Below are 27,076 nucleotides of genomic sequence, written 5' to 3'. Positions count from 1 at the left end.
CTGAACACACTTCTCGGCATCTGCACAATGGTGTCTGTCTTGCGCTTCTTGTGCTTCTTGTGCGTGGTGGTGGAAAGATTGGTTGAAACAGGGCCGCAACGTGAACGCTCTTTCCTTGGCCCCAACATATTACTGGCACTACACCATCCAGGTTGCCTTAGCAGTGTTCTCATGGCATCGTTATATGCCACCTTTAGTCTCTGCATACTAGTCTTTAAATAGTTCGACCACTGGTGCGCAGTGTAGAGTGGTGTGCAGTATGCTCTAAATAGCGACATCTTCACCACATCTGCACACGCACCAAATTCACGCAAGAGAATATTCGCCTGTACATACAGCATGCATCGTTGCATATAAATATCCTCATCATCTGTCATTTGTTCTGTAATAATATGCCCTAGATATTTTAGTATAGACGCAAAGGTCAAACAGTTCTTGGCAGGATAATAACTGGCATTGGCCACTTTAATAACTGGCACTGGCCACTCAAATCAGCTGTCCCGGACATTTTTATGATTGGTTTTACTGTATTTTAACGTTGTTGTTTTACCTGCTTTTAACTATTTATACTGTTCCATCAGGGACTGGATTGTTTTTAGTGTTATTATGTGTGAAATGTTTTAAATTTCATGTACGATGCTCCGGTATTCCCTGGGAAACGTCTTTTCATTTTGCACTGTACAACTGTTGCTTGCAAGATGACAATAAAGGTTGATTGATTGATTGATTGATTGATTGATTGATTGAGGAACAGAGAAATCTGGTTTCAACGTTATATATCTCTTTAGTAAAGGGCAGAAGCCTGTCCTGAAGGATTACCCTATTTCCCCTCACTTTCATTTGCGCCATCTTCACTTTTGGCATTTAATCACACCTGTCTTACCACAGACCCTCTCCCTTGTTTACTTTAGCGCGGAAACAGGCTCTTTGGCCCACCGAGTCCACTCCGACCAGCAATCCCCACACATTAACACCACCCTACACATACTAGGGACAATTTACAAATACCAAGCCAATTAACCTACAAACCTGTATGTCTTTAGAGTGTGGGAGGAAACCGAAGATCTCGGAGAAAACCCACGTGGTCACGGGCAGAGCGTACAAACTCCATACAGACAGGACCCGTAGTGGGGATCGAACCCGGGTCTCTGGCGCTGCAAGCGCTGTAGGGGCAGCAACTCAACCGCTGCGCCACCTTGCCGCACGTTCTTCCCTCTCCTTTCCCTTGGTATCTTTATATTTTTTACTCTACAGCCTTTCCCAGTTCTGATGAAACTTCAGCCCTTCTCTGTCGATGCTCTCCGTTTTTCTGCTGGTTATATCCTAATCTTGGGTCATTGACAAAAGAAGAAAACAAACATAGGTGGAGGTCAATTGCCTGAATGATTTGACTAGTTACCTGGCGAACAATTTTATTTCTCCCTCCCTCTATGCGCAACCATCCCTTTCACAAATCCACGCCATAAATTGATCTGAAAAGCCACTAAAGATTAACTTCGCCGTGGGACATCTTTAGGATCACTTTTTGTTCTTAATACTGCTGAAACATACTATTTTAAATAGAACATAGAACAGTACAGCACGACAGGGCCCTTCGGCCCACAGTACCTGTGCCAAACATAATGCCAAGCCCAGCTCTAAGAACACATAATCCCTATCCCTCCATTCCCTGCATATCCAAAAGCCTCCTAAATGCCACCATCACATCTGCCACCACCACCCCTGAAGAACTTATAATCCTTGGTGTAAAAACACTTACGCACATCTCCATCAAACTTTCCCCCTCTCACCTTAAAGCAAATAGTATTCGATATTTCCATCCTGGGTGTCCCAAAATAGTTCATTTCTTTCAGCTGATCTTTGCACAAAAATTGAAACTTCTTTACCTTCTTAATGGATAATACCTAATAAAAAAATATATTTTGTCCAATACCTAATTGTGTGTTTGATTTCATTGTAGGTGATTGAAGGATGTGCAGTGAAACAGTTTGATGCTCTGCAGAAGCTTCTAACAGAAGCAAATATTTTCAAGCAGGTCTTTGGACATTTGGACCGTGCAAAGCTATTCACCGCTCACAAAAGGAATTCAAGCAAAAGGAAAACACGTCCAAAAATAACTGCCTTGCAGGAAGAGGCAGAAGAGGACCTCCAAGAAACAAGGTTATGAAGCTACAAAGAACAAAATGCACAACATTCTCATCAAGCTATTGGAAGCAGGGAATTGCAGAGAACCTACAACTGCAGCACAAAACTCTGCACTACTCTTAGAAACTGGTAGCCTGAGCAAATCCTCATGGACCTTTAGGTTTGTGTGTGTAAGTACATATTTACATCTAAATTAATCCACATTATAGACATGTGACTTACATAGGATCCCATAGGGAAAGCTAATCTTCCAAACTGTTGACTCAGCAAAGCTCTATTGCATTTAGGGCTCCTTTGGTGATGCTTATGATCCAACTGTCTTCCAATGTTGGCCCAATAGAAGCTTAATCAATCACCAGTGTTGTAATATCACGGTCAGTCTTGGCTCTGACTGCACCCAACCTATTGACAGGGCACTATGATCTTTCATTTACGAACAGCTCCAAATAAGTAAATTTGGGAAGGGTCAGATCATTTGCACGGCTGAGATGCATTATGAAGTATTGTTGTTCTAAACTTTGATGTAGAAGGCGTGGGACAACCAAGTATTTTCAAACATTATGTCTAATAATTGACTGTGCCTAGGAAATGGTAAAACTTCAATATAAAAAATTACCTCAGGGTCTTCATATATATTTGATTATTGGAGAGTATTTTGTAGTCATCTGACCCCTGAGAACAGACAAGTGTGGAAACAGATTATTCGGTCCACATCCATTTGTATAATCCTACATTCATTCCATTTTTAATTCTCCCCATGTTCTTATTAATTTCCCTCAGATTATACCTTTGACACTAGGATGTTTTACAGTTAATTAACCGACCAGCCTGTATAGCTATCGATATATATACGCGGTAGAAAATCTACCTAGTCATAAGGGGAATGTGCAAACTCTATGGTCAGGATTGAGCCTAAATATGCAGTGGATTGGAGAATTTCATTTCAACAAGACCCTGAATATAGATTTCTTTCAATTCAGGTACCCCGGCATTCCCTCTGTCCATCCCTCCCCCACCCAAGTCAGACCAGCTTCTTGTTTTCACTCTACAAACAACCACCAATGGCCTGTTTCCTTTATCATCATTACTTTTTTGCATATCTTTCATTCATTGTTCTTTATCTCTCCACATCACCATCTATATCTCTCATTTCCCTTATCCCTAACCAGTCTGAAGAAGGGTCTCGACCCGAAACGTCACCCATTCCTTCTCTCCAGAGATGCTGCCTGTCCCGCTGAATTACTCCAGCTTTTTGTGTCTTTCTACTGTATATTTTCAAAGCAGTTATCCTCGGAAATTGTGCATCAGGAAAAGGCCAGCATTTATTACCTATTTCATCCTGCTTGAGGTCATATTGTGACTTCTGGAATCACTGTAGATTTTGGTCGAGTGACCAAGAAGAAATGAAGGGGAACTCTAAAGTGAAGATGCCTGCTGCACATATCCCTGTGGATGTTTGAAGCCGCAGGGACGTTTCTGGCTACAAAAGAACAATTGTAATTTTCTACACAAGTGGAGTGATGGTTATCGATCTTCCTGCTTTAAACTGTTCCACTGAAGTAAACGTGTCATTTACCTTGTGGTATATTAACAGACACAGATTCTCTTGTGGGGCCAAAATCTTTTTGTTGGGGAGATATTGGCACACATTTCATAGAAAAATGTTACAGATTCAAACTAATATTTAACAATAGGAATATTTTTTGTACCTTTGGACGTTACAATCATCAGTGTGATTGGTATTTAAAAAGGGAGCATTAAAATGAAATATAAAATTATAAAAGGACTGGACAAGCTAGATGCAGGAAAAATGTTCCCAATGTAGGGCGAGTCCAGAATCGAGGGCCACCGTCTTAGAATAAAGGGGAGGCCATTTAAGACTGAGGTGAGAAAAACCTTTTTCACCCAGAGAGTTGTGAATTTGTGGAATTCCCTGCCACAGAGGGCAGTGGAGGCCAAATCACTGGATGGATTTAAGAGAGAGTTAGATAGAACTCCAGGGGCTGCTGGTATCAAGGGATACAGGGAGAAGGCAGGCATGGGTTATTGATTGGGGACGATCAGCCATGATCACAATGAATGGCGGTTCTGGTTCGAAGGGCCGAATGGCCTCCTCCTGCACCTATTTTCTATGTTTCTATGTTTCACTGTAAACAAATGTATACTTCTATATAATTGATCAATATTAAAAAAAAAAGAATTCAGTGTGCTCATGTTAGGAATTCTTTAATTAGAGCATCTATTGGAAACAAAATAGCATCATAAACTATTTAATGCAAAGCCGAATTTACCTTTTAACGGCTATTAAACTTAGAACTGCCTACAAGTTAGGTCTAGCACAAATAATGAAAACAAAAATAATAATTAGCATTTTTGAATGTATTATAGTTATTGTACGACAAACATATTTGGCAACATTCATGTTCAAGTAATTAACATACATTTATAACTTTATTTCATCATTTTAGAGAGATATTAGTGTTCAAGTGATATAGCGTGTGTAATAAAGATTTCTATATAAACAACTTCTATCTAACCCGATTCATTTCAACTCTGGACAAGTCTCTGCTCATTCTCATTTTTCAAGCTGCGAATATAAAAATAAATGTGCTGAGTAATAAATATTGGATGCTGACTGTGACATGTACATCCCCAACATGTACAGTGGCTTGCAAAAGTATTCATACCCCTTGAACTTTTCCACATTTTGTCACGTTACAACCACAAACGTAAATGTATTTTATTGGGATTTTATGCGATAGACCAACACAAAGTGGTGCACAATTGTGAAGTGGAAGGAAAATGATATACGGTTTTCAAATTTTTTTACAAATATAAAACTGAAAAGTGTGGCGTGCAAAAGTATTCAGCCCCCCTGAGTCAATACTTTGTAGAACCACCTTTCGCTGCAATTACAGCTGCAAGTCTTTTGGGGTATGTCTCTACCAGCTTTGCACATCTAGAGACTGAAGTTTTTGCCCATTCTTCTTTGCAAAATAGCTCAAGCTCAGTCAGATTGGATGGAGAGCGTCTGTGAACAGCAATTTTCAAGTCTTGCCAGAGATTCTCAATTGGATTTAGGTCTGGACTTTGACTGGGCCATTCTAACACATGAATATGCTTTGATCTAAACCATTCCATTGTAGCTCTGGCTGTATGATTAGGGTCGTTTTCCAGCTGGAAGGTGAACCTCCGCCCCAGTCTCAAGTCTTTTGCAGACTCTAACAGGTTTTCTTCCAAGATTGCCCTGTATTTGGCTCCATCCATCTTCCCATCAACTCTGACCAGCTTCCCTGTCTCTGCTGAAGAAAAGCATCCCCACAGCATGATGCTGCCACCACCATGTTTCACATTGGGGATGGTGTGTTCAGGGTGATGTGCAGTGTTAGTTTTCCGCCACACATAGCGTTTTGCATTTGGGCCAAAAACTTCAATTTTGGTCTCATCTGACCAGAGCACCTTCCTCCACATGTTTGCTGTGTCCCCCACATGGCTTGTGGCAAACTGCAAACGGGACTTCTTATGGCTTTTTTTCAACAATGGCTTTCTTCTTGCCACTCTTCCATAGAGGCCCGATTTGTGGAGTGCACGACTAATAGTTGTCCTGTGGACAGATTCTCCCACCTGAGCTGTGGATCTCTGCAGCTCCTCCAGAGTTACCATGGGCCTTGGCTGCTTCTCTGATCAATGCTCTCCTTGCCCGGCCTGTCAGTTTAGGTGGACGGCCATGTCTTGGTAGGTTTGCAGTTGTGCCATACTCTTTCCATTTTCGGATGATGGATTGAACAGTGCTCCGTGAGATGTTCAAAGTTTGGGATATTTTTTTATAACCTAACCCTGCTTTAAACTTCTCCACAACTTTATCCCTGATGTGTCAGGTGTGTTTCTTGGGCTTCATGATGCTGTTTGTTCACTAATGTTCTCTCACAAACCTCTGAGGCCTTCACAGAACTGCTGTATTTATACTATTGTTAATCATCTGATGTATGCAGATGACCTGGTCCTGCTCTGTCCATATAGTGCTGGGCTGCAGCAGATGTTGAAGGTGTGCTCTCAGTATGGCCTTGATTATGACATAAAGTATAACGCTAAGAAAAGCCGCATAATGGTTATTAGAAGCGCTGAGGACAGGGAATCAACTTTTCCGACCTTTTATTTGTCAGACAGTCCTCTTGCTGTGTGTGAGGAAATTAAATACTCAGGTCATGTCATATCCGATGACTGGAAGGATGACAAAGACCTCAACCGACGGCGCTGTAAAATTTATCTTCAAGCCAACATGCTTATAAGGAAGTTTTATATGTGCTCTGATTCTGTGAAGTGTTCCCTGTTCAGAACCTACATCACACCGTTATATACTGCTCAATTGTGGTCTAATTATAAGAAAAAGAGTATGCAGAGGCTTAAGGTTGCATACAATGATGCAATGAGGTTGTTACTTCGTGTCCCTAGGTGGCATAGTGCCAGTCAATTGTTTGTGTCCACTAGAGTGCCAACCTGTGAGGCACTCTTAAGACAGCTGATGTTTAGTTTTATGTGTCGCCTGGACAAATCAGAGAACCACATAATTGAAGCCCTAGTCAGCCCTCTGAAAAGCTGCTATAGATTCACTTCTAGGCTAAGATGGCATTGGTGCAATAGCTTATATATATTTTAGGCTAATATGCAATCTTTTAATGTATCTTTGTAATTCTTTGTACTGTTTGATGTGTTATATGGACCTGTGTCTGAAATAAAGCTTTAATAATAAAATAAATACTGAGATTAGATTACACACAAGTGGACTCTATTTACTAATTAGGTGACTTCTGAAGGCAATTGGTTGCACTGGATTTTATTTAGGGGTATCAGAGTAAAGGGGGCTGAATATTTTTGCACGCCTAACTTTTCAGTTTTTTATTTGTAAAAAACTTTGAAAACCATGTATCATTTTCCTTCCACTTCACAATTATGCGCCACTTTGTGTTGGTCTATCACATAAAATCCCAATAAAATACATTTACGTTTGTGGTTGTAACGTGACAAAATGTGGAAAAGTTCAAGGGGTATGAATACTTTTGCAAGCCACTGTATATCATCTTCATATTGTTTCTCTTTTGCACAATGACAAACCGATACCAATAAGGCTGCAGAACAGGCAAATCACGATGTCAGTCGATGTGTGTCATTCTGAGCTTTCTTGCAAGCTAGGTGAGAATGAAGAATAGCCGAGCGTTTGGCTGCAAAATATACTGTTATTTGAAAATGTGTTACAGTTGTGCCAAGAGGAAGTTGGATATAAGTGACCATCTTTTTCATGTCGGGAAGGCTGGGCTCCAAGATTCATACGTACACTGTTGTCAGATGCAGGACTCCTTAATGTTGCTTCCAGGGCAAGAGGTGCACACAGCCAGTAACTATCTACAGGCTCCATTCGTGTCAGGACCAGGGACCTCTGAAGGATTAGTGTGCAATCTCACGACAGACGTGTCTTGAGCAAAACACAATGTTGGAGTGACTCAGTGGCTCAGACAGCAACTGCAGAGGGAATGGATAGGTTATGTTTTGGATCAGGACTGCTGAGTTACTCCAGTACTTAGTGTTTTGCTAAACATTCCAAAATCTACAATTCCTTCAGTTTCTATTTTATTGCACCATGTCTTGTTTTTGATAATGGGGAGAAGTGAGAAGTAAATCCTTCTATCACCCTCTGTATCCATGCATAATCTGAATCTTGGATCTTAGAAGAGATTGAAAGATGAGGCCTTGAAAGTGGTATCCCAGGTGGACTGGGTGTTGAAGTAGGCTTTTGACATTCTGGGCTTGGTCAATAAGATAAGTGAATATAAAGTAAGGACGTTAGAATGCAGTTGCACAAGATGTTGGTAAAGCCGCACTTGGATTATCATATTTAGTTTTTGTCACCCTCCTATAGGAGAAATACCATTAAGTTGTAAAGAGTGTAGAAAAGATTTGAAGTTGTTGCCAGGAATGAGTTATAGGGAGATTAGGCAGAATGGAACTTTATTACTTGGAGTGATCTGAGGGGTGATCTTATAGAGTGCTATAATAATAATAATAATAAATTTTATTTTCGGGCGCCTTTCAAATCTCAAGGTCACCTTACAAAGATTAAACAGAAGAGAAAACAAAAATATAGTCGGAGAAAAATAAATAATAAGGACATCATCAATACACAAACCAAAGATAGAAATCGCTCCAAAGACACAAAATAAAAAAAAACACAATGTGAAGAGAGAGCAGCGGCAGCTAAAGCGCGCCAGCGTCCACTCTCTCTTCCGACAGCCATCTTGGACACAGACTTACAAAGTACCTTACACACAGAAAATTCATCCTCCCACAGTGGTTACCACTGTGGGGGGAAGGCACAAAAGTCCAGTCCCCAACCCCAGTTCTCCCAAAAGTCAGGCGCTGTTGCCTCAACGGAGGCCCGATGTTCCTGGCCGTTCAAGCCGGGTGGTCTTGCCCTGGCGTCGGGAGAGTCCTCACAGTGGCTGGGCCACCTGGAACGGCCGCTTCCTAGCAGGGGATTGTCGGCTTCCGAAGCCGACAAGGACGCACCGAGTTGGAGCTCCCAGGCTCCCGATGTTAACGTCAGCGCCGCCCGCTCCGCTGCGCAGACCCGCAGCCCGGAGGTGTTGCTCTCGGCGGTCCAGCTCACCGGAGCTCCAGCGCGTCAATCCAGCACGGCGACCCAGGCAAGGCATCGCCCGCTCCGCTCCGCGATGGCGCTCCAGCGCTGTGCCGCCACCGAAGCCGAGGTGCTGGGCGGTCCCCACCAGGAAACGGCGCTCCAAGCCCGCTGGTAGGTCACGAGGACGGGTCGACCGGCAGCCCAGAGAAAAAGCTGCCTCACCGACCAGGTAGGGACCTAGAAGTAAGGTTACCTCCTTCCCCCCACAATAAGAAGTCCATTTCTCCGAAAAAACGAAACAAAACTAACTAAAAACTGAAAAACAACTGAATTAAACGGATGGCTGCTGGTTAGCAGCCGTTCCCCAAGATGGTTCCTCCTCGAAATGAAATGTTAAGGGTTATACATGGGGTGAATGCAGTCTCTCCAACCCCCCCCCCCCCCCCCCCCCCCCCCCCCCAACCAAAGGCTGGGAAATAAGAACTAAACATAGGTTTAAGATGAGAGGAGAATTTGAGTGACATAGAGGGCGATATGTATATGGAACGATTTGCTACAATAACAGCATTTAAAAGGTATTTTGACAGGTGCATGGATATGAAAGGTTTTGAGCGATATGCGAGATGGGACCAGCAAATGGGACTGGCTTAGATGGGCATCTTGGTTGGCATGGCAAAGTCCATACTATACTCTGTCAAGAAATGTAATTCTTCTTGCACCAGTGGCATTTCTCAGCAATACGACTGTCCAAAATGGCAAGAATGTCTCTTCCATGTAGGTTAGAACAAAAAAGAAACATTTCCCCCTTCCATTAATTTCTGCCACCTGCCAACGAATTGTGTCGTGAATGAAGCAGGACAATATGGCACCTGAAAATGCATGAAATAACTGATAACGTATCACATCACTGATTTTAGTCCTGGATTACCTTGACATTATGTTTATATGTTATGATGCATCTTCTTTATATCCCTTCTACCTCTCCTTTGTCTTCCAACAAGATGTTCATACACATCAAAAACATTGATGTGTCTGGAAATATACAACATGAGGTAAAATGCAACCCCTCTGAAGAGGTACAGATTATTTGGCAGTAAAACCAATGGCCCACTGCTGAAGTATACAACGTGGAAATGTGGGAACGCACTGTGCAATCATGGAAACTAGCTGACAGCAAAAATTTGAGTTCGACCAGAAGTACATCGACAACTCATATTTTTCTTTTCATTATTGATAAATCAACTGGCCTGCTATTTCATCCTTCCATAGTTTTATGAAAAAACGATGACTATTAATCCACATGGTCAATGGTTACTTCATCTGTGACCCAATGCTCAAAGCCGTGTTTGTGACTCTGAAGTACAAGAAAAGATTGGTTTGAAAGCCAGACATTTCTTTTGTTTCTCTTCATATGTTTTACTTCAATAAATTCAAATACATTCATTTTAAAAAATAAGTACAAGATTTCTGCAGAAGTGTTCTGTACAAACTGTGGTATTTATCCACACATGCACTGTGAATTGTTAACCATTGCAGTATCACCACAAACTGGTGACTAACCATAAATCACATTAAAAAAGAGAAATTATGAAGCGATAGAATTCCATTAAAACAGTTAATATGGCTTCTTGTATTGAATGAAAATGGGCATTTCCATTAACATTTATTGCCACATTCTATTCATTGGATAAAATCCAATGAAAACACGTTTTTAATATTAAAAAATGTAAATACATTTGCGTAAATTACACGTCATGCCATGGATACCAAATATGTACCACATGGTTCTTCTCACTTCATAATATATATATAGTTCTGTGGAAAAACCCTGAATAAAAAAAATGTGTTACAATGATTGCAAATGTTTAATATGTGCAACAAACCATTTTCTTTTTGTATAAATTCTTCTTCTTGAATCAAAAAAAATCTGCCATTTTAGGTACACGACCCAAGAATTGAATAAAACCGAGAGGGAATAACTAAAAACAGTGCTTTATCACGGCATTATCATCGAGTTTTCTACATTTAGTCACTGTGGTCCCAAAATCAACAGATAATAACAAAGAGTAACTTTACATTTCATGAATATATTACAGATCTATCTTTTACACTGTTAAAATGAAGACTCCAAAATAAAGTCTTCTAAGAGAAGTATCTTCTTATTTGTTGTTATTGGCATCATGTACGGTTTTGCCGACGTTCCAAATCTGCTTGGTTATATTGTTATTTGATTCTAAATGCCTTGTATTACTGCTGCTGTGGTGAATACGGTGTGCGTTGTTCAGAAGTACAGGTAGATGCGATTTCACCCTTGAGATGCCCAATCTACTCACTCGTTTAATGTCGCTACTTGGCATGGGTATGCCATGTTTTAAAGGACAATCAGAAACCTGCAAAAGCAACAGATTATTAAGACATGATTTTAGTGCCATATATATTACCAAATATAATGAATTCAAGTGACATTCATTTGATGTTTTTTCTAAAAGAAATGTCTACCTCTATTACAATTGTTCCTGTGCATTTATGTCCTTAAATATTAGGACAATTTTGCAAAATATGAAGGGAACGTGGAACTATGTTTATAAACCATTCGTAAAATCACAGGCCAGAACTGAGCTAGAATGGATTTCATGCTTCACCAAAGGTGTGTTTTCCAGAGGGAAAGGGTGAAAGGGAAGAGTAGTTACAAGGAACTGTATTGACTTGAATTTAATAAATGTTATTAGCCAAGTACGTATACTTACAAGGAATTTGCCTTGGTGCTTTGCTCGCAAGTAACAACACGATATACAGTAAACAATTAAGAATTTAAACATGTGAAGAATGAAATAAAATACCAGAGCAAAAGGAGGCTACAGACTTTTGGATGTTGAGTAGAGCTACTGATCGTGGAAAAAAGCTGTTTTCATGTCTGGTTGTGGCGGCTTTGACAGTCCGGAGTCGCCTTCCAGACGGAAGTGCTTCAAAGAGTTTGTGGCCAGGGTGAGAGGGGTCAGAGATGATTTTACCTGCTCACTTCCTGGCCCCTGCAGTGTACAGTTCGTCGATGGGGGGAAGATTGCTGCCAACAACCTTCTCGGCTGATTGAAAGATGCGCTGCAGCCTCCAGGTGTCGTGCTTGGTGGCTGAGCCAAACCAGACCATGATGGAGAAGGTGAGGACAGACTCTACGATGGCCGTATAGAATTGGACCATCATTGCCTGTGGCAGATTGTGCTTCCTCAGCTGTCACAGGAAGTACATCCTCTGTTGGACCTTTTTGACTGTGGAGTCGATGGTGGACTCCCATTTAAGGTCCCTGGAGATGATGGTTCCAAGGAACTTAAATGACTCCACAGATATGACTGTGGTGTTGTTGATGATGAGTGGGAAAAGGGGGAAGCTCTCCTAAAGTCTACAATCAATTCCACCGTTTTAAGAGCATTGAGCTCCAGGTTGTTGCGATGGCACCAGGACGCCAGATGTGTCACTTCCTCTCTGTAGGCAGATTCCTCCCCATCCTGGATCAGTCCAATCAAGGTTGTATCGTGCACAAACTTGAGAAGCTTGACAGAGGAGTCAGTGGAGGTGCAGTCGTTGGTGTAGAGAGAGTAATGGAGAGGGGAGAGTACGCAGCCTTGTGGTGCTCCTATGCTTTTTCTTCTTGCGTTTGAGGCAGCAGAGGTTATGTAACGACCTCCAGGCACTGTAGCACAGTTCAATGCCGTGCTGCGCTGTTTGCTCCACACACGCAGGCTGCTGATGGACGCAGCCCCCAGCGATGTATGTTGGCGATGAACCGGCTGACCCCTGTGCGGAGCTGGTTCAGGGCGACCCACTCTTTGTGGGGCAGGTCTGAGCCGGGTGGGGCTGTGGTGTTCAGTGCTCATGTTGTTGACCTCCCCGTGGAGAGCCCTGTCAACTGACCTCAGTCAGGCGAACGACAACAAACAGAGGCAGCAGCAGCAGCAGGAATGCAGAAAAACAACGAACAAACAACTGCTCCTATGCTGAGGGTCAGCAGGTCCGAGATGTACTTTCCCAGCCTCACATGCTACTTCCTATCTGTCAGGAAGCTGGTGATCCACTGACAGAGGGGTTCAGGCACAGTCAACTGGGAGAGTTTGGAGTGTAGTAGCTCTGGCACAATGGTGTTGAATGCAGAGCTAAAATCAACAAACAAAATCCTTGCATAGGTTCCCTGGAGGATGAAGTGCAGGCCTAGGTTGACTGCGTCATCCACTGATCTATTGGCCCGGTATGCAAACTGCAGGGGGTCCAGCAGGGGGTTTGTGATATTTTTCAGGTGGGCCAGCACAAGTCTTTCAAGGGTCTTCATGATTACAGATGTCAGTGTGACGGGCCTGCAGTAATTTAGACCAGTAATTCTTGGCTTTTTGGGTCCAGGGACAATAGTGGAGACTTTGAAGCAGGCAGGGACAGTGCAGGTTTGCAGGGAATGGTTGAAAATGTCTGTGTAGACCGGTGCCAGTTGTTCGGCACAGAGCTTGAGGGTAGAGGGGGAAACATTGTCCGGCCCTGGAGATTTCCGGCTTTTCTGTCTCCTGAATAGCTTCTCCACCTCCTCAATTTCTATTGTTAGTGATGGAGGTGGCCAGACTGATGTTGGGCAGCAAGGAGTGGGTGGGTAGTGAACAAAGGCTCAGTCTTTATAGACTGGAGTCAGGCTGTAAGTGGGTGTGAAGTGGTGATTGGGGATGAGTGTGTGGGGGAGGGGGTACTGTCTATCGAACCTGCAGGTAGAACTGGTCGTTGGTCATCTGACAATTGGCCAAGGAGCGGGGGGTCTTCCTCTTGTAGCTGGTGATTTCTTACAAGCCCTTCCACACTGAAGATCTATCATTAGCTGAGAACTTCCTCCTCAACTTCTCAGAGTACCTTTCCTTGGCAGCTCTGATTCCTCTTCTCAGCTTGTACTTGGCCTGCCTGTAGAGGTCTGCATCCCCGCTCCTGTAGGCCTCATCTTTCGACTGGCGGAGCTGTCTGAGCTCTGCTGTAAACCAAGGCTTGTCATTGTTGAACCTGATCCGGGTCTAGTGAGAATGCAACTGTCCTCACAAAAGCTGACATATGATGTCACAGCTGTCTGTACACTCATGTCTTTATGTCTGTACACTCATCGAGGCTTGTGTTTGCTTCCCTGAACCCATTTCAATCAGTGCAGTCAAAGCAGGATAGTAGGTTTTCAATGCCCTCGCTTGTCCACTTTTTCATTGTTCTGACCACAGGCTTAGCAGCTTTTAGTTTCTGCCTGTAGGTCTGAATAAGGTGAACTAAACAATGATCAGAGAAACCCAGACCCGCCTGGGGAACAGAGCGATATGCGTTCTTGATTGTAGTATAACAATGATCGAGTGTTCTCTCCCCTCTGGTGGGGCAGATAACGTGATGTCTGTATTTTGGAAGCTCTCGGCTGAGGTTAGCCTTGAGAAAATCCCCCAAAACAATGACCGTGGACTCTCCACTCTCATTACCTGGTCAGTAAGTTGCGTTTGCTCCTCATGTACGCAGGCTGTGGGGGGGGGGGGGGGGGAATGTAAACTCCAGCGAGAACAAAAGAGGTAATTCCCTTGGAGAATAAAAGTGTTTGCAATTGATAAATAAAGATTCCAGATTAGGAGAACAGAAGTTAGACAGTACTGTGATGTTGCTGCACCAGCCCTGGTTAGTGTAGAAGCATATTCCACCGCCTCTTGATTTCGCCGCTGCCTCCGCTTCGAGAAAGCCAGCCAGTTGCAGCGCATTGTCCGGGGTCGACTCACACAACCAGGTCTCGGTGAAGCGCAGCGCAGCGGCTCGACAGAAGTCCTTGTTTGTTTGGCACAGCAGTTTCAGTTCGTTGAGAGAACGTAGATTTGCAAGGAATATACTCGGGAGTGGTGTGTGCATAATCCTTGTCGCCGGAGTCGAGCGAGTGCTCCAGAGCGCTTCCCACGGGTCCTCCTCCGTCTCAAGACCTTGAATGCAGCCACAGTCCCGCCGACAAGTATGTCCAAATAATCCAGCGCTTGAGAGAAATCCGGAACGATGTTTGGAGGTACAGAATATCTGATGTTAATGAGAACCTCCCTCATGAAAGTGATCCTTGTCGGATTTTCACAGACGACACAAACGAACAAACACAGACAAAACAGCAAGGAGCAGTACACCGTGGCAGCCATCGTCAGCGCCAGTCACATATGCTGGTTTACCAAGGAAAGATGCAAAATGCTGGCGTCTCAGTGGGTCAGGCAGCATTTTCCTTCCTACCACCCTTACAATCAGTCTGAAGAAGGGTCCTGACCTGAAATATCACCTATTCATATTCTCCAGGGATGCTGTCTGACTGGCAGAGTTACTCCAGCATTTTATGTCTTTCCAAGGCTACCAGAGAAGTTGACCAGGAAGTTATCAGAGTTGTGAGATTTCACGTATGGAGTCGTAGAGTTATACAGTGTGGAAACAGGCCCAACTTGCCCACACTGACCAACATGTCAGTTAGGGCAGTCACGGTACAGCAGCGGTGGAGTTGTTGCTTTACAGCGAATGCAGCCACGGAGACCCAGGTTCGATCCCGACTACGGGTGCTGTCTGTACGGAGTTTGTGCGTTCTCCCCGTGACCTGCATGGGTTTTCTCCCACATTCCAAAGACGTACAGGTTTGTAGGTTAATTAGCTTGGTAAATGTAAAAATTGTCCCTAGTGGGTTTAGGATAGCGTTAATGTACGGGGATCGCTGGTAGTGCGGACACGGTGGGCCAAAGGGCCTGTATCCACGCTGTATCTCTAAACTAAACTATGTCCCATCAACACTAGTCCCAGCTGCCAACTTTTGGCCCATATCCCTCCAAACCTGTCCTACCCATGTACATATCTAATGTTTCTTATACGTTGCAATAGGTCCTGCCTCAATTACCTCCTCTGGCATCTTGTTCCACACCAACCACTCATTGTGTGAATTTGTAAACATTAATACTGTTTCTCCAAAGACCAGAGAAGACTGAAAGAGGCCATCGGAAAGATTTAGAAAATGATGAGACATTTTGATAAAGGGATGACAGAAAATAGTTCCCTGTTACAAACCAATCTGGAAATATATGGACCCAATGCTGGGAGGTGGGACTGGTGTAGCTGGGGTATGTTGTGCAAGTTGGGCCGAAGGGCCTGCTTCCACACTGTATCACTCTATAACTCTAAACAGGTCAATAACTAAAGGTCAAAGAAACAAAATTGTTGTCAGAATCCTCATAGGGAAGATGAGGAAAATTTATTTCACACAGGGTCAAGATCTAAAGCATTCTTTGAAAAAAACTAAGGAGAGTTAAAGTACGAGCTGGGCAAAACTAATAATCTTCAAGTTTTAAGAGCTTGGATCAAAGCATCGAGTATGTTAATTGGGCCGAGGGTTGACAGGAAGGAGTGGGTGGATTGGAAGAAGCATATTTTCTGTCAACATATACGTGCTATGATTATGATTGTATGATTTATGAAACAGCTGCCTGAATAAATTAAATGCTCCATGAGCATTTATAGTTTTACTGATGACGGGCGAGAGTGCAATAATAGTCAGCATTCGGTTATTTTTGCAAAAACCATAACAAAAACTGACAAGTATATTAGCAACTGAAACTGATTAATAGCCAGTGCTTTGGTTTGAATATGTAGAGGCATCACATCCACACATTAACAAGTTCCACTTTAACAATTGCAATCTGTCATAGGAACAACAAAAACACTATAAGCAAAGAGCAATATATTCATAAAGCCTTCATAACGCAAAGCAAGTAACATATCTTCTAATATGAAGTTGGGACAAATATGACTGTCTGCATAGTGAGAACTTCTGGAGACCCACAATTGTAGGCAGCTCAAACTCATTTGGGAATAAGGGTGCATGAAACCCTAATAGGTTGATAAAATCAAGGCTGAACTAAACAGCTTCATAGTTGTAAATGTTAAGCATTGTGCAGGATACCAGTGATTTCCTCACATGGCAGGGTCAGGGTTCCACAGGTTCACCACATCCATGGTTTCACAGGCATTGTGGAGAAGGTAAAGTACTGACTACTGTGACATTCAGTTTCTACATTCCCTCTGGAATGACTCGCCATTTTGCAATACATCATGGGGCAGCATTTTTATTGATCTATTCCAATATTGCATCCAGTCTGAAAAGATTCAATAAATAGTTTATGCGTAGGAGAATACAGATGCTTGAATCTTGGAGCAAGAAGCAGATGATGTTTTGGGTCGGAACCAAACTTCAGTCAATAAATGGCGAAACATTTTCTTGGTAATTTCCTTGTCCTTAATTCCCTAAAGCTGGATGACAAGGGTGAAATATTTCCTTTATGTCACCGAATGAACATCAAGGTTATCACTTGACATTACCTTTGGTGCTGGTAAGTGAACAGTGTGATCTCTCAGCTTCCTTATGGATGACTGATCACTCTGAGAGCCAGGAATCATAAAGAAAAGATCCTTTGATGTGTCAATCTGTAAAAGAGAGACCACTGCTATTTAAAAAAACATTAAATAAGTTTAGTCATACAGTGTGGAAACAGGCCCTTCGGCCCAGCTTGCCCACACCAACCAACATGTCCCATCTACACTAGTCCCACTTGCCTGCGTTTGGCCCATATCCCTCTAAACCTGTGATATCCATGTACCTGTCAAATGTAATCTTAAACGCTGTGATAGTCCCTGGCTCAACTACCTCCTCCGGCAGCTTGTTCCATACACCCACCACCATGCGTGTGAAATAGTTACTCCTCAGATTCCTATCAAATATTTCCCCCTTCACAATTAAACCTATGTCCTCTGGTTCTCCATTCTCCTAGGTTGGGCAAGAAACTGTCTACCCAATCTAATGCTCTCATGATTTTGTACACATCAACATGATCACCCCTCATCCTCCTACACTTCAAGGGATAGAGTATCAGCCTGCTCAACTTCCCCCTATAGCTAAGACCCTTGAGACCTGGCAACATCCTTGTAAATCCTCACTGTACCCTTTCCAACTTAAAAACATCTTTCCTATAACTTGGCGCCCACAACTGATCCCAATACTCTAATTGTGGCCTCACCAACGTCTTATGTAACTGCAACAAGACCTCACAACCTTTTCAATAATAATAAATCCCAATAATTTTACATTTTTTTACCATAATAAACTATTTTTAATATAAATATGTAAAATTAGACAAAGCAGGGGATTTAATACATTTTCCCATTCATTTAAAAGTAAATAGTTACGAGAATTATAGCACATTTTACAAAGGGTCATATATTCATCCTTTTTTATGAAGTTACGAACATGACTGATCAAATTCTAAAAATTGCAGTTTTTTTACGAGACATTATTAGCCAAGCATTATGTTTACAATTTCATCTATTGACATATAACATCTAAAACGTATGAGAACATTTCAGCGGAACTTTGGGGTGTAAGTTCACAGCTCTACAAAACTGGTGACACAGGTGGACAAGGTTGTGAAGGCCACGTTTAGTTTGCTGTCCTGTATAGGTAGAGGTATAGAGTGATGTTGCAGTTGCACAAGATGCTGGTTAGTCCATACTTGGAATACTTCATGCTGTTTTGGTCATCACACAGTAGAAAGGCCATCATCGTGCAGGAAGCAGTGCAGAAGAGGTTCACTAGAACGGTGTCTGAAGTGGTGGTTTACACAGAGATTGGCTGGGCTGGGTTTGGTCCCACTGTAGCACAGGGAGCTGAGTTTAGTTTAGCGCGGAAACAGGCCCTTCAGTACTCGCCAACCCGAAGCGCAGTGGTCGTCTCCATGACAATGTCGGCCTGATTTGCGAGCTCGTCTATGCTGGCCGATTGAAACATACCTATCAAGTGCCCCTGCACCTTGAGTCGGCATGCAGTGGAGAAACCTCTGTTTCCAGACATCGCCATCAATGTCTTCATCTACCGCCAGCCTGCTCCATCTCCGCATTTGTGATGGCCTCCTATCGCCGAGATTATCATCTCCCAGCAGCTCCGAAATGCAGGCTTGCTTCAAGGGCTGCGTTCACTCCAAGACATCGGATTTGAGAGCGTCGTATGGTGTCGTTTCTTCAGGAATAGGGAGCACGTCCTCCACTTCCCATGCGATCTGCTCTGGAAGACAAGCAGCTAGGAACCCAAATTTTGTCTGTTGGCTCGTGACATTGAGGGAGTGAAATCCAGCTTCTTGTATTAAAAACCACGCTCTCGCGCTGGTTGTAAAGAGTTGGGACGTCAAGTTTTACTTAGTTGACTGACACCGTGTCACTTTTATCGTCATACATTTTGTGAGTAAGTGGAAGGTTGCGTGTAGCAACGCGGTCACCAGTTGTAGGATCTACTGAATCCCACGACAGAAAGCAAAGAACAAACGACACTTAGCCGAAGCGAACACCTTGTGTCATGTTTATTCCAGAAGCCCCTTTTACCTACATCTGACCAATCATAACCAGTGTGCAGATAAGGCCATTTAGTGCACCTGACCTTGGAGTTGTTATTGAGCTCTAGTGGCTGGCACCTGACCTTCTCGTGAGGCTGCTGGTGAGTCGCCAGCAGTGACAGGCTGTACGCAAAACCAACGTGGGCGTGAAGATGTCACATACTTCACTCATAGCACTTGTAGCGCCTTATAAAGGGTTAACAACTTCCTTCCTTCTGGACTCAGTGTCTTCATTAATACAGTCAAAGGTCGCTTATGCCTTTTTAACAGCCTTCGTAAATTGTCCTGCCACCTTCAAAGATTTCTGGCATAGACAGTATCCACCTCTGCCACCCCTTCCCGAGGCATTTTAAGTATCCGTTCATTGTGGGCCTAAGGGCCAGTTCCTGTGCTGTACTATTCTCCAAATTCAGATGGCATCACCAACATTTATTCACTACAACACTGGATGCAATATTCCCTGAAGGGCTTTAGTGGGGCTTGAAAATAGTCCTTCATCACTAAAATGTAAGAGTACTATCAAGTCTGGATAATGCAAGTTACATGTTAGAACAGTGCAAGATGATGAAATAAACCATGCAGACTGACTGTTCCATATTATTACCTTGCTTATATCAGATTCTGATTTACTTAAGCACATACTCTGGAGTTCATTGATGAGGTCATCATCTTCATCAGAGTATAGAGATAATCCTGGGTCTAGATCTGAAGTCTTCAGTGGATTACTCTCGAGGGAACTTGAAGAGTTGAGGTTAGAGTTAGAATAGGTAAGACATTCAGAAATTAAAAAAATTGTTCACTTATTTTTGTAAGATGTCACAGTCATCTTAACAAATTTATTATTTTTAAAATACATAATAGTGTGAAAAGTCAAGAATTCCTGATCTCAAATTCTGTAACATCAAGCTTGAGTACATAAGCAAATACATAGCTTACATCTGAATGTAAAAATAGTTGGTCATTTGACCCCTTTGATCTATTTTACATTAAATAAGACCATGGCAATTCTGTTTGCATTCTCAATTCCACATTGTTGTATAACTTGGGTAACTTTTCACCCAGTTGTTTTTTTTTTAATGGATCAAAAACGACTTTAAATACATTCAAATACCCTGGCCATACTGTCCTTTGAAGAGTTCCAAAGACTAAGGACAAAAATAATACACTATTTCTGTGGCAAATGGGCAACCCTTTCTTTTGTATACAGTGTCCCCTAGTTCTAGACTCTCACAGAAGAAACACAAAGCTTACATCCACCTAAACAAAATACCTCAGGGTCTTGTGCTTTAATCAACTTGCCTCTCACACTTCTAAACCAAAGTCCAGTCTGTCCAATCTTTTCTTATAAAGCAACTTGTCCATTCTCAATGTTTAAGAAGGAACTGCAGATGCTGGAAAATCGAAGGTAGACAAAAATGCTGGAGAAACTCAGCGGGTGAGGCAGCATCTACGGAGCAAAGGAAATAGGTAACGTTTCATATTTCCTTCACTCCATAGATGCTGCCTCACCCGCTGAGTTTGTCCATTCTCAGTACCTGTCTAGTAAAATATCAATGTGCTCTTTCCAAAATATTTACATTCTTCCCTAAATGAGACCAATATTCTACACAGTCACCAACCCCATTTGTAACTGAAGCATAACCACCCTATTTTTGTATTTAATTTCCCTCACAATAAATGACAATGTTGTTAGCTCTGTGAATTACTTGCTATATGTTGCTACATCTATGTACCAGATTTGTGTGAATTCTGCACTACCAAATTGAGTTATAAATATAAATTCTACTCTACAAAAAAGGCCCTGAACAACCTTTCAGAATTAATTCAGTGTAGCTCGTGGAACTTTTAAACCATTAATATATCAGTTTAAGCATTCCTTGATTAGCAGGTTTGATGGATCCAGGTTGCTTTACTCTTGCCACAAGCTGAACTTAATTTGTGCTGATAAAAGAAGTCAAAACTGAAACATTATCGTCGTTTCTCTCCAAAGAAGCTGCCCAATGTGATTCTTGATTACATGATGAAGAGCAAATTCTGAGCTAAGAAGAGGGTAGCAGTGCCCACAAAATATTGCCAAATCTCCTCTTTCATTGTTTACTCAATGATTAGAGCGCAGGTTAGAGAGTCTGGCGTGCAAATAGGTCGATTAAATTAAAATATGAATCATAATAATTAAATTGAGGGAGGAGGAAATAAAGAGGTGTGCATGAAACATTGTGGAAAGGGCAATAAAGTAGCAGATAAAATCCAGTCAAGGTTATGACATACTTAAAATACAACTTCAATGATGAGAAACTAAGAGATGTGAAAGAACAGACAGATTGTGTTGATTTGATTCAGACTGTACCATCATCTCTGTTGTCTGTGATGTCTTTCAGCCGTTCAATCCTTCAAGATGCATCCCCCAATTATCCTGGATATCCATGACTTTAATCCAACTGATATTTGAAGTTTATGGAAGGAATTTCATACAAAAACTCAGGGCTTCCCTCACTGAACCTCTCCACCTCGTTACTTTTTACTTCCTTTGAATGGGGAAATATATTCTCTTTAGTCCGTGACATTTGACTCAAAATCAACAGCATAGGACTGGAGAAGAAATGCCTTCACCAAGAGCTGCTTGGAGCTGAAACGTTCCACTTGAAAAGGTAGTGATGGTCGATTCCCAAAAAGGTTCAAGTTAGACAAATCAGTGAAGATTAAGAACTTGCATTGTCATGCACAAAAATTTTACCATCGGGATTCAAAGGGCCATCTCTAATAAAATGGGTTGAATTATCTTCCTTGCCCTGTTTCTCTGATTCTATCCTAGGTTTAGGTTTAATATTGTCAAGGTACAGTGAAAAGCTGTGTTTTGGATGGTGTCCAAAGAAGATCAGATACAACACACATGAATACAATAAGAAGTATGAAAAAGGGCCCGAAACGTCACCCATTCCTTCTCTCCAGAGATGCTGCCTGTCCTGCTGAGTTACTCCAGCTTTTTGTGTCTATCTTTGATTTAAACCAACATCTGCAGTTCTTTCCTCCACATAGATGAGGTACTACCTGTATCTCTATTTACCATGGAGAAGGACATGGAGGACAGCGAGATCAGTTTGGGGAATACAAATATGTTTGGGAAGTTTGTGATCAAGAAGGTGGCTGTACTGGGGCTCTTGAAGCCTATGTGGATAAATGAGATATATCCCAGGTATTGAGAGAAGCAATAGAGAAGAGTGCAGGGGCTTGACAAAGATCTTTGCCTCTTCTCTAGCCACAGGCAAGTCTGGGAGGACTGAAGTAGCCAATGCAGTTGCTTTATTTGAGCGGGGAAGTAGAGATAATACAGGATATTATAGACCAGTGAGCCTCACAGTGTTACGGAAGCTATTGGAGAGGATACTTCAGGATAGAATCTATTTGCATTTGGAAGAGAATGGACGAATTAGGGTCAGTATAGCTTTATGGCTGTGGCAATATTTTGGGAACATGACAAAGGTGATTGATAAGGATAGGCCTGTCGATGTTGTCTACTTGGATTTTAGTAGGCATTTGATGCCTGTGGTTGGCTGTTGAGTTAATTAGGTTATATGTGAAATCATGAGAGGTGTGGGTGGGTACGCAATCATCCTTTTTCATAGGATGGAAATGCCAAAGACTTGGGGGAATATCTTTAAGGAGAGAAGGACAAAGTTTAAAGGAGATGTGTGGAGCAAGTCTTTTACACAGATTGGTGCTTGCATGGAACGAGCTGTCAGGGAGGTTGTGGGGGCAGCTACGATAGTGGCATTTAAGAGGCTCTAAATATGCACATGGATATGCAGAGGATGGAGGGATATGGATCACACGCAGGCAGAAGACATCATGATTGACATGGACACTGTGAGCTGAAGGGCCTGTTCTTGTGCTGTACTCTTCTATATTCTAGTTCCCTCACATCAATAATTAAAATATATTGTGAATACATATTGGCATTGTCAAAGCCGAAAACTGGCACTGAATTAAAATAGTTGCAGTGAGAAAGGTTTTCAACCCCCAGATTTAGTTTTGGGCTGCGAATTTGCCACTGATCATTCACTCATGTTGAAAGTAATGACATTGTGAATTAACATCATTATCAGCTGCAAGGGGCAACCATGGGTCACTAGGTAGCTTCATCGAATGATTCTAGGATCCCTTGCAAATAAAAGCCATTGAAGAAGCTAAATGTCAAATATAATTTCCCCATTTTCTACAAAAATAAATTAAACTGTCTATGTACCTGGGCACTAATCAACATAGAACCTCAACAAACAAAAGCCAATTGTGCTCTTCAATGGGAACTCTGAGATCCGAGACACCACTCCAACAGTAAAGTCTGTGACCTAAAACCCACCCTCACAGACTCCGTCAAATAGCACTTACACCACCCACAGCCTGAACCTTGACCCATCACATACAGTGCCCTCCATAATGTTTGGGACAAAGACCCATCATTTATTTATTTGCCTCTGTACTCCACAATTTGAGATTTGTAATAGAAAACAAATCACATGTGGTTAAAGTACACATTGTCAGATTTTAATAAAGGCCATTTTTATACATTTTGGTTTCACCATGTAGAAATTAGAGCAGTGTTTATACATAGTCCCCCATTTCAAAGCATCATAATGTTTGGGGTTGGGAGATTGCAACCTTCACGTGGTCCGCCCTGTTTCGACAAATTTAATCAACCTGGTGTGCACAATCAAATACAACAAGCTGTCCTACAAATTTAGGCTGTGCACACCATACGCAAGAAGAAGATAATGTTTAAGACACAGCAATGTCATGTAAATGAAAGTAGTCATATTTAGTATTCTGTTGCATATCCTTTGCATGCAATGACTGCTTGAAGTCTGCAATTCATGGACATCACTAGTTTCTGGGTGTCTTCTCTGGTGATGCTCTGCCAGGTCTGTATTGCAGCCATCTTTAGCTTATGCTTGTTTTGGGGGCTAGTCTCTTTTCTCTTCAGCATATAAAAGTCATGCTCAATTGGGTTCAGATCAAGTGATTGACTTGGCCACTCAAGAATCAACCATTTTTTAGCTTTGAAAAACTTTGTTGCTTTAGCAGTATATTTGGGATCATTGTCTTGCTGTAGAATGAATGGTCGGCCAATGAGTTTTAAGGCATTTAGAAACATAGGAAATAGGTGCAGGAGGAGGCCATTCGGCCCTTCGAGCCAGCACCGCCATTCATTGTGATCATGGCTGATCATCCCCTATCAATAACCCGTGCCTGCCTTCTCCCCATATCCCTTGACTCCACTAGCCCCTAGAGCTCTATCTAACTCTCTCTTAAATCCATCCAGTGACTTGGCCTCCACTGCCCTCTGTGGCAGGGAATTCTATGAATTCACAACTCTCTGGGTGAAAAAGTTTTTTCTCACCTCGGTCATTTGTTTGAACTTGAGCAGATAGGATGTGTCTATACACATCAGAATTCATTATACTATCACCATCAGCAGTTGTATCATCAATGAAGATAAGTGAGCAAGTATCTTCAGCAGCCAATCATGCCCAGGCCATAACACCCCCACCACTGTGTTTCACAGATGAGGTGGTATGCTTTGGATCTTGAGCAGTTCCTTCTCTCCTCCATACTTTGCTCTTTCCATCACTCTGATAAAAGTTAATCTTCGTCTCATCTGTCCACAAGACCTTTTTCCAGAACTGTGGTTGTCTTTTAAGTTCTTCTTGGCAAACTGTAACCCGGCCATCCTATTTTTGCGGCTAACCAGTAGCTTGCATCTTGCAGTGTAGCCTCTGTATTTCTGCTCATGAAGTCTTCTGCGGACAGTGGTCATTGACAAATCCACACCGGACTCCTGAACAGTGTCTCTGATCTGTCGGACAGGTGTTTGCAGATTTTTCTTTATTATAGAGAGAATTCTTCTGTCATCAGCTGTGGAGGTCTTCCTTGGCCTGCCAGTCCCTTTACGATTAGTAAAGTTGAATCCAAACAGTTGATTTTGGTAAGCCTAAGGTTTGGCTGATGTCTCTATAACAGTTTTATTCTTGTTTCTCAGTCTCATAATGGCTTCTTTGACTTTCTTTGGCACAACTTTGGTCCTCATGTTGATAAACAGCAATGAAAGTTTCCAAATGAGATGGAAATAATGGAGGAAAGACTAGGTGCTGAGAGCTCTCGTATACCTGCATTAAAGAGGCAATTAAACACACCTGAGCAATTACAAACACCTGTGAAGCCACGTGTCCCAAACATTATGGTGCCCTGAAATGGGGGACTATGTATAAACACTGCTGTAATTTCTACATGGTGAAACCAAAATGTATAAAAATGGCCTTTAATAAAATCTGACAATGTGTACTTTAATCACATGTGATTTTTTTCTGTTACAAATCTCAAATTGTGGAGTACAGAGGCAAAATAATAAATGATGGGTCTTTGTCCCAAACATTATGGAGGGCACTGTATATAACAGTAATTGTGCAGCATGTTATTTAACAGACAGGTATAATGACTGCAGCAAAACTTCAAAGACAAGTTTGGCCAAATTATTTATTCGTGACAATCAATGTCATGAAGTAATTACCCTTTTTTAAATTGAAAAGACAGGTCAGAATCTGCCATTCATTTAGCATTTTGCACATGCATATTATTTTTGAAATTTGTCGCAGCTAGAATCATTCTATCAAGTTGCAATTTGATTTGTTACAGTGAATGTTTAAAACTCATGGCAGTGAGCAAATGAAATCCTCATTTGAGACAACTGCTGATGAGCTGACTATTTTCTTTCAAGTTTTCACAAAAATTAAATAAAACAGTCTGAAATCCAATAGCAGGAAGCAATTAAACTCTGTATGATTTATCATCTTCATTAGGATATGAGTGAAGAATTAGAGGAAACATTTGTCAGTGCCTTTTCCAGCTTGAACTTACTGCTGTCTTTTTGCAGCATTCAAATTGTTGAAGCTCTTCGGCAATTCCGATGCAAGCTGAATACCTGTTCAAAGAGAAAGATACTGTTACAGTTTGCATACTTTGTGCAGATTACTCTTCAGCCATTTGGTCATTGGGTGGGATTGACCTGAAGCTGGCCTGCTGCCTGGGCTCATTACTCATGGTCCCCACCCATCAATTATCTTTCTTGATATGGAGAGCTGGGCAAGCAGACCCCTGACTGCTTCCCTATTCAGGGAGTTACCTGCATACATCTCCATAAACTGAGCATTGACTGTCATATGAAGAAGGGTCTCGGCCCGAAACGTCACCTATTCCTTCTCTCCAGAGATGCTGTCTGATCCGCTGAGTTACTCCAGCTTTTTGTGTCTATATTCTCCGATGGGTTCATTTAAACAGAACCTCGGGCACTGTCTACCCATACTCTGCTCCAGTGTGGACATTGGACTTTGTCTATGGAACTGATGCACTACATTGGTGAGAACTATATCCTGCACTCTGTCTCTTCCCCTTTGCTCTATCTAATATACTTGAGTTTGACTTGTCTGTATTACATATAGTATATCTGATCTGTTTGGATGCAAAACAAAGCTTTTCACTGCAATATGGTGCACGTGACAGTAATAAAGTGCACCTGAACCTGAACCAAACCTACCATAACAAGCACAATCACAGTGCCCTCCATAATGTTTGGGACAAAGACCCATCATTTATTTATTTGCCTCTGTGCTCCACAATTTGAGATTTGTAATAGAAAAAATCACATGTGGTTAAAGTGCACATTGTCTGTGAGTCCTGGGGAGGTGCCTCCTGTATAGGTCCCTAATGCAAACTATCAATTTAAAAAAAAACTATTAAATAGTGTAAATGAATTGAAACACTAACAAATAAAAAGGAAGGAAGTCAATAAGGAAAGCAATTAGGTTTCGCCACA

General features: G+C 42.1%; 2 protein-coding genes across 4 annotated transcripts in view; one reads left to right on the top strand and one right to left on the bottom strand.

Annotated features, from left to right (window-relative positions):
* Positions 1-3,029, top strand: part of cftr (CF transmembrane conductance regulator) — a 148,078-nt gene extending 145,049 nt beyond the window's left edge. The window contains exon 27 of the mRNA XM_033038309.1: positions 1,961-3,029. Within this exon, the coding sequence (XP_032894200.1) occupies positions 1,961-2,167 (207 nt within the window). The 3' untranslated portion in view covers positions 2,168-3,029. The remainder of the gene's footprint in view (positions 1-1,960) is intronic.
* Positions 3,030-10,170: 7,141 nt separating this feature from the next.
* Positions 10,171-27,076, bottom strand: part of cttnbp2 (cortactin binding protein 2) — a 152,503-nt gene continuing 135,597 nt past the window's right edge. For all 3 annotated transcript variants that reach the window (XM_033038305.1, XM_033038308.1, XM_033038307.1), the window contains 4 exons: positions 26,122-26,185; positions 19,817-19,949; positions 17,153-17,257; positions 10,171-11,169 (listed from right to left, as the gene is read on the bottom strand). In XM_033038305.1, coding sequence (XP_032894196.1) covers positions 10,939-11,169; positions 17,153-17,257; positions 19,817-19,949; positions 26,122-26,185 — 533 coding nt within the window. In that variant the 3' untranslated portion in view covers positions 10,171-10,938. The remainder of the gene's footprint in view (positions 11,170-17,152; positions 17,258-19,816; positions 19,950-26,121; positions 26,186-27,076) is intronic.

This window comes from Amblyraja radiata, chromosome 19, assembly GCF_010909765.2.
Source record: "Amblyraja radiata isolate CabotCenter1 chromosome 19, sAmbRad1.1.pri, whole genome shotgun sequence".
In the NCBI taxonomy this organism is placed as follows: Eukaryota; Metazoa; Chordata; class Chondrichthyes; order Rajiformes; family Rajidae; genus Amblyraja; species Amblyraja radiata.
The sequence above is the reverse complement of the archived record's forward strand: the minus strand, read 5'-3'. Positions and strand labels throughout refer to the sequence as shown.